Below are 8609 nucleotides of genomic sequence, written 5' to 3' on the forward strand. Positions count from 1 at the left end.
ACTTTGGGAGGGAGGCTGAGGCAGGCAGATCACTTGATGTCAGGAGTTCGAGACCAGCCTGGCCAACATAGTGAAACCCCAGCTCTACTAAAAATACAAAAATTAGCCAGGCGTGCTGGTGGGTGCCCGTAATCCTAGCTGCTCGGGAAGGTGAGTCAGGAGAATCGCTTGAGCCCAGGAAGTGGAGGTTGCAGTGAGCCAAGATTGCCCCACTGCACTCCAGTCTAGGCGACAGAGCAAGGATTCCTCTAAAAAAAAATAAAATAAAATAAGAGTACTAAAATTAAGTTGGCAAGATTTTACGTGTAGTCCTTTCTACATATAAGACATAAATACCTGACACTTGATTCATTCCTTTCTTTCTCCAGCCAGTCTCCCAGGACAAGTCTGGCAACAATTCTGGCAACAATTCTGACCATCGGGCAACAGAAATTACTTTTTACAGCTTATGTTAGGACAACCTACGTGGGTTTACATTTGGCTTAATATAATACTACCCTACTTCTCCAATAAGTATTTAAGCATTTATAGAAAAGTGGAAACTTTTCAATTTAACCACTTCTACTAACCCTAGATGATCTGAGAAAGACTGACTACCTCACTTCAAGGAAAAAAGGGTCCTTTTTGCTCACAAGTATTCCTCATAACCTTATTTTTGAAATGCTTTTAAAACAGTCTAATTTAATTAATTAGGATTTGTAAAATTATAAAGGAAAGGTCTTGCCGGTTGTTGCTTTGGTAATTTCACGAATTTAGTAACTGCAACTAAGTGTTAATACAAAGCAGCTTGGGTGGGAGCGGCGTGGGGAGGGGGGGTATGTTTAACAAAATGCATCTCATTACAGCTAGAGAAACTTTTCCTGGAAAACAGAAGAGGGGTTACCCATGGAGAGATTCATTATGGATTTCGGGGAGGCTTTTTCCTCAGAATAGAGTGAAAAGAGAAAGTCGCTAGTGTAAGAAATCGAACTGACGCCGTGTGGACTCAGAAGATTGGTCCAAAAGTCATCTTCCGCATTATTCTAGATGATCAACTACACATCTTCTGCAACAGGTGACACGAAACTGCATTCCCCCAGCCAAGGCAAAGCGATCAATGAGTTATGACGCGGTTCCTGCGGTCTTATACTTTTATTTGAATTTAACCAAACAAGTTTGACATCGGATGAATTACCAAAATTTGGTTGGGTCTTGTTTGGCTTTCTGCTTTGCTTTTAATCAGCCATTTACCGGCAACTGTTGCACGGGCCCATTAGCACTCGAAGAATAAAAACAAACACACAAGACCAGGTAAGGTTCCCCTACTAACCCAAATGATCCGTTTCCTTAACACAATTTAAAAACCACAGTTAGGAGTGTGAAAAGAGGCATGATTTTGTGTGTGTTTGAGTGCCACGGTCGGTCCAAATCCTCAATTCCCTTTTAAGGAACAGATACATAATAAAAATTCGAAAGAAACCTCATTAGAAATGCAAAGAGGTTTGTAAAACAAGAGGCTTCTTTCATTCCAGAAAACCACACCAAAACAAGGGGAGAAAACTGAATGCAATGGATATGCGTTTGCCAAAGTTTCAATTCTGCCGGCGGAGACACTGCACTGCACGTATTTTGAAGAGGAAAAGAGGCGGTTGAGGAGGGGTGAGAGAGATCGAGCGAGTGCGGCCTCAAACTGCAACAATGCAATTTCCATTTTGAACAATGCACCTCTTTCCTCTTGTAAATCCAGTTTTTTTGCCACTTGATGTGCCCTCCATTTCCCCTCTGTTTGGGGGGTCGGCGGGGTTGGGGGGAGACCGCAGCAGGATGCACAGCACAGGAGTCAGCAAGGGGGGAGGGCAGAGGAGGTGGGGAAGGAGTCTGCGGCAACTGGGCTGGGTGGGTACCTGGAGTGCTGCTGTAGGTTCTATGGCTCCGGAAGCTGCTTTCCATATAGTAACTGGCGTCCTCGTCGTCGTCTTCCTGCTCCTCCGAGTAATCGGAGTCATCGTCGTCCTCCTCCATCTCATCCTCCTCATTGTCCTCAGACTCGTGGGTCTCCTCGGTGTGGCAGTCCTCTTCTTCCATCTCCTGCTGTCGTGGTCATTGTGCACCACCTTGCTGACGGCCCTCAGGGCCACGGTGGTCCTGGCCAGGTGGCCGCCCCCGCCTCCTGTCGCTCCCCCGCCGCCGCCCGGGGGCGCTGGTGCTGCCGGGGAGGGATGGGGGAGTAGGGAGGGCAGAGGACCGGCGACGGCGGCTTCCTCCGGCTGCTGCTGCCCCTGCTGGGCGAGCTCAGCCGCGTCTTGGGGTCCATCTCAGCCTGGCCTGCGGCCCATCTGCCGCGGAGGCTACCGAGGTGCTGTGAGCGAAGACCCTCGATGGGTCCAGACGTGGGCCGTGGCGGCGGTGGCAGGGCTCCGCAGCGGGAGCCGCGGGCTGCTTGGGCGGCCTGTCCACCTGCCCCTCTGATTGTAGCCTAGGCAGGTGGGAGAAGGTAAAGCGGAGGGGAAGGGGCGGGCGCAGTGGGGGCGGTGGGCAGCGCTGGGGCGCGTGGGGAGGCCCGCGGTGCCCGGCGGGAGGGGCCCGGCTGGCGGAAGGGGCTGGAGGGAGAAGGCTCAATCAGAATTGCTGGGGCCCCACGCCGGATCGCCGTCGCCGCTATCTTGTTTCTTCCTTCTCCCAGAGCGGAGTCACGTGAGCTGCACCGCGGGAGAGACTGGGACTCAGCGAGGCGACGCGGCGGCTGCTGCGGGGAGCGCGGGAGTGTGGAGTCCTGGGCGGGAGCTCGGAGCGCCCGCACTCGGCGCAGCGCGGCGCGGCTGGACTCCGGGCGCCGGTGGCGCGGCTGAGAGGGGCGTGCAGTTCGCGAAATGCCCCTTGTCAAAGGCCTTCGGAGACCACAGTCTCCGTGTGGAGCCCAAAGCGGGCCAGACCTCCTCCCCGGATCTCCCCTTCTGCGGCTGGGAGAGGAAGGCAGGGGAGCCCCCAGGTATCATTCCCCTCTCGCCCCATCGGGAAACTGATGCTGAAAGAGCCAGAGAGAGAAAGAAAAAAAAAATCGCGGAGAGGGGCCGCCCGAGCGACCGAAGGCACCGGGCAGCGCCAGCGACGGAGGGAAATTTGTTGGGGGAGACAAGGAGACAAGGCCCCAGAATTTAGGGAACTCCGAAGCTTGGAGCTGGAGTCCTGAAATTGACTCAGATGACAACCGCTGTGGATCTGTGCCAGGAGCCACGCCCTGAGGGAAGGGCGTCCTAAGACCTGTTGCGTGGAATCCCCACTGGGAAAGCCTCAGTAAACTCCAGAACGCAACTACTGCACGTTCCAATCTCCCGCCACCTTCCTAATGCCTTAGCTAGGACCTCGACCACCTCAGCAAGAAGTTACCTCTCCTTTGCCGTGGAAAAGAGGGAATCTTGTCTGAAACCTACTTCACGGTGTTACATGTTTGTATTATCGGGAAATAACCTTAATTTATTGACCTGACATGTCACTAGCTTTCAGCTTAGCCCAGGGGACGAATCATGATGACATTTCAGGCACCCTCAAACCTTATCACAGGGACTCAACCCTAAGTGGTTGAGGTCAGCTCTTCAGATAAGAAAAAGGTTTTATAAACATATATTAATATTTATTGAGATAAGTGACCACCAAAAGTAACTTTTTTTTTTTTTCCTTTGAGACCGAGTCTCACTCTGTCACCCAGGCTGGAGTTCAGTGGCGCGATCTCGGCTCACTGCAAGCTGCGCCTCCCGGGTTCACGCCATTCTCCTGCCTCAGCCTCCCGAGTAGCTGGGACTACAGGTGCCCGCCCACCATGCCCGGCTACTTTTTTGTATTTTAGTAGAGATGGGGTTTCATCGTCTTAGCCAGGATGGTCTCGATCTGACCTCATGATCCCCCCATCTCGGCCTCCCAAAGTGCTGGGATTACAGGCGTGAGCCACCTTGCCCGGCCTCAACCAAAAGTAATTTAAAGAAAATAGTTGGNGGCTCACTGCAAGCTGCGCCTCCCGGGTTCACGCCATTCTCCTGCCTCAGCCTCCCGAGTAGCTGGGACTACAGGTGCCCGCCACCATGCCCGGCTAATTTTTTGTATTTTTAGTAGAGATGGGGTTTCACCGTGTTAGCCAGGATGGTCTCGATCTGACCTCATGATCCCCCCATCTCGGCCTCCCAAAGTGCTGGGATTACAGGCGTGAGCCACCTTGCCCGGCCTCAACCAAAAAGTAATTTAAAGAAAAATAGTTGGCTGGGTGCCGTAGCTCACACCTGCAATCCCAGCCCGTTGAGAGGCCAAGGCCAGACGATACATTGAGATCAGGAGTTCGAGACCAGCCTGGGCAACGTAGCAGGACCTTGTCTCTAGAAAAAATTTGAAAAATTAGCCGGGCATGGTGGTGCACACCTGTGGTCCCAGCTATGCAAGAGGCTGAGGTGGGAGGATCCCTTGAGCCTGGGAGGTGGATGTTGCACTGAGCCGTGATTGCACCACTGCACTCCAGCCTGAGTGACAGAGCAAGACCCTGTCTCAAAATTTTTAAAAAAGAAAGAAAGAAAAATACTTAACAGGATTCTGTACATCAAATGACTTATTTCAACCTAGTTAGGAAAATGGAACACATATGTGAAATGAAGATTAAAATACAGGCACTAATTGCCAAATAAATGCATTCAATACAATTTGGTTGAGCTCTAAGGGTGACAAATGTGTCTATGTCTCCAGGGACCAGGTAAGTAACGTAAGTCAATAAAGTAGGCAAGGTGAAGACCTAGGCCAATGGAAATGCCCATATTTTGTTTGAAGAGGGTGGCCAGGCGTGATGGCTCAGGCCTGTAATCTCAGCACTTTGGGAGGCAGGCGGATCACCTGAGGTCAGGAGTTCGAGACCAGCCTGGCCAACATGGTGAAACCCTGTCTCTATTAAAAATACAAAAATTTAGCCGGGCGTGGTGGTGCACATCTCTAATCTCAGCTACTCAGGAGGCTGAGGCACAAGCATCATTTGAACGCAGGAGGCGGAGATTACAGTGAGCCGAGATCATGCCACTGCACTCCAGCGTGGGTCACAGAGCAAGACTCTGTCAAAAAAAAAAAAAAAAAAAAAAAAAAAGCGGGTGGGGGGTGAGATTTGGGGAGACTGAGTGAAGTGGGGGACTGAGTGAAGCTGGTCCCTGAGTGGCAGGTAGGCAGAGGGGCAGGCCAGCAGCAAGGCTGGGATAGGAAACCTGAAGCTTCCTCCCCAAGCTGAGAACTCAAAGAGGGAATGAAATGATTCCAGGAAAACATACTAAATTCCCACTGTATGTCCACAGAACTCCCAACTAATTCAGTTCAAACAATAAATTCAGCATCTAAGATCACCAAACCTTTCAGAAGAAAAGCCACTATGACAGAGTGACTCAACAGCCAGCCAGCAGCAGAGTCAACAATAAAATCCCAGAATTAGGTACCCAAAGACTGTTAGAAACCAAAAAGAGAACAGTTATGATATGTAATGTTTTCAAAAATAAAAAAGTACAATCACAAAGATGAACTATCAAACACAAATTATTAGGAATGAACAAATATATATATATATATAGTCTGTTTGTTTGTTTGTTTTGAGACAGAGTCTTACTCTTTTGCCCAGGCTGGAATACAGTGGTGTGATTATGGCTTACTGCAGCCTCAATCTTCCCAGGCTCAGATGATCCTCCCAACTCAGCCTCTTGAGTAGCTGGGACTACAGGCATGCACCACCTCACCTGGCTAGTTTTTAAACTTTTTGTAGAGATGTAGTTTGTCCATGTTGCCCAGGCTGATCTTAAACTTCTGGATTCAAGTGATCCATCCAATTTGGCCTCCCAAAAGGCTGGGATTACAGGCATGAGCCACTGTGCAGGCCCCAAATAGATTTTTTAATAGTTTAGAAATGAAAAACAGGAGCCAGAGGCCATTATCCTTAGCAAACTAAAGCAGGAACAGAAAACCAAATACTGCATGTTCTCACAAGTGGGAGCTAAATGATGAGAACACACGGACACATAGAGAGGAACAACAGATACTGTGCCCTATAGGAGGGTGGAGGGTTGGAGGAGGGAGAGGATCAGCAAAAATAACTAATGGGTACTAGGCTAGGCTTAGTATCTGGGTGACAAAATCATCTGTACAACAAACCCCCATGACACAAGTTTACCTATAACAAACCTGCACATGCACCCCTGAACTTAAAGCTAAAAAAAAAATTATTAAATCGGTAAATGAACAATCCTACTGATAAAATGTAGAATTTCATTTCATGTCATGGTGAAATGGCATGGTGGTGGGTGCCTGTAGTCCCAGCTACTTGGAGGCTGAGGCATGAGAATTGCTTGAACCCTGGAGGCAAAGATTGCAGTGAGCCGAGATCGCACCACTGCACTCCAGTCTAGGCAATAGACTGGGACTCCATCTCAAAAAAAAAAAAAAATTCTTGGCAGTTTAATATTAGATAAATTCCTTGGCAGTTTAATACTAGAAATGCAACTTGGCAATGTGAGCTAAGCTTTTACCTGAGAGTCATAATGTAAAAGAGAAAACTTTGTGATCCAATGAGTTAAGCAATTAGTTCTCAAAAAATACAAGTAGGTGCAGCTAATGAGAAGAATTTGGTATTTTATGCCTAGTGCCAGTCCTGCTCAAGAGGAGGAAAATAGGGAAAACAAAACACTGCACAAGATGGCAAATTTTTTTCTCACTTAAAAGAGTCGGGAGAGGGGCATTCAGCCACTTAGACTATTCGTTTTCGGTTACTTCAAAAGCAACTCTTTGCAGTTTCCAAAAATTATCTTGCATCCAAATGTCGTTATACAGTAAGCTCCACGAGGTGACTATACTTGACATTCTTCAAGATTTAGTTCAGAGATTCCTCTGCTTATCCATTTAATTCATTCAATTATTTATTTTATTTTCATTTTATTTTATACTTTTGAGACTGAGTCTTGCTCTGTCATCCAGGCTGGAGTGCAGTGGCGCAATCTCGGCTCACTGCCACCTCCATCTCCTGAATTCAAGCAATTCTCATGCCTCAGCCTCCTGAGTAGCTGGGATTACAGGCTCCCACCAGCATACCTGGCGAATTCTTGTATTTTTAGTAGAGACGGGGTTTTGCCATGTTGGCCAGGCTGGTCTCGAACTCCTGACTTCAAGTGACCTGCCCACCTCAGCCTCCCAAAGTGCTGGGATTACAGGGGTGAGCCACCATGCCCAGCCAATTTGATGATGATGATTATTATGATGATTATTATTATACAACTCCCAAGTGCTGGGATTCTCATTCTGTCATCCACGCTAGAGTGCACTGGCATGATCTCGGTTCACTGCAACCTCCACCTCCCAAGCCCAAACAATCCTCCCACCTCAGCATCCCAAGTAGCTGGGACCAGAAGCACACGCCACATACATGGCTAATTTTTTGTAATTTTTTTGGTAGAGATTGGGTTTCATCAGGTTGCCCAGGCTGGTCTCAAACTCCTGAACTCAAGTGATCCACACGTTTCGACCTCCCAAAGTGCAGAGATTTACAGGCATGAACCACCATGGCTGGCCTCATTCAATAAACATTAATTGGTTACCACTGCAGGCCCTGGAGCTACAGTGACAGCATGACCTGTCAAACCGTTGAAGATTACTTTTAAAAAATAGTAATGGCACCTGTTATAAGATCTACTGATCTACAGCAGCATAAACCAAGAAAAAAAGTGTGGTAAAACTGACAGATAAATAGAAAAGGACTTCAGGAGAGTGGCTAGCATAGACCATGGGAAAATATTTGTATATTCTTACCATGTTGGGTGCTCCCGTTGTGTAATTCTTGTTATATGGTTTAGATACTGGATTCTTCCAGAGGCGATTCTCCTTTCTTCCCAGCTTAAATAAAAATATCGAGTGATAAGGTATTAACAGGAAACTTGGACACAGAATGTTTTCAGTGCAACAAGCAAGCCAGTAAGACATCTGCTGTTACAAATCAGGAATGCCAACCTGAAGTAACAATTCACAGAATACAGAATTTTTTCAACTTATTTTTAGAACTGCATAATAGATGTTATGGGATTCCGAAGCTTCTAAGGTATTTATGTTGAGGTGTTACAAATAATTTCCATCAGCCACACTCTGAGAATTTTCAATAATGTTAACAATACTCAATTAAATTCATACTAATTTCTCCAGATTATGGAAAATGGCTATACTAAAAATATACTTAGCCATGAAATTAATTAAGGTCATACAACTGGTAAATAGAATAGTAAGGCTTGAAACCCAGGTAGTCTAAAATAAAATTACACATATTATTTTAAAATTAAATTTTACTAGAAAAACATATAAAAGCTTTTCTTTTCTTTTCTTTTTTTTTTGAGATGGAGTCTCGCTCTGTCACCCAAGTGACAGATTAAATAAGACTTTTGTGTGTGGCTTCTTTCAAACAATTTTAAAAATTGTGGTAAAATAGGCATAACATAAAATTTACACTCTAATCACTGCCCCCCTCTTTTCTTGAGACAGGGTCTCAAGTATTAATTTGAGTTTAATACTTGATAATCTGACCATCTAAAAAAATACACTGGGCCAGGCCCAGTGGCTCATGCCTTTAATCCCAGCACTTTGGG

At 47.0% G+C, this 8609-nt stretch overlaps 1 protein-coding gene across 1 annotated transcript; it reads left to right on the top strand.

Annotated features, from left to right (window-relative positions):
- Window positions 1–1227: 1227 nt before the first annotated feature.
- LOC108529359 (uncharacterized) lies at window positions 1228–3628 on the top strand. Its single transcript, XM_017871597.1, has 2 exons — window positions 1228–2473; window positions 2663–3628. Exon 1 carries the CDS (start codon window positions 1699–1701, stop codon window positions 2446–2448), a length of 750 nt encoding a protein of 249 aa, XP_017727086.1. The 5' UTR covers window positions 1228–1698; the 3' UTR covers window positions 2449–2473; window positions 2663–3628.
- Window positions 3629–8609: the final 4981 nt, after the last annotated feature.

This window comes from Rhinopithecus bieti, unplaced genomic scaffold, assembly GCF_001698545.2.
Source record: "Rhinopithecus bieti isolate Rb0 unplaced genomic scaffold, ASM169854v2 scaffold_6904, whole genome shotgun sequence".
Taxonomy (NCBI): Eukaryota; Metazoa; Chordata; class Mammalia; order Primates; family Cercopithecidae; genus Rhinopithecus; species Rhinopithecus bieti.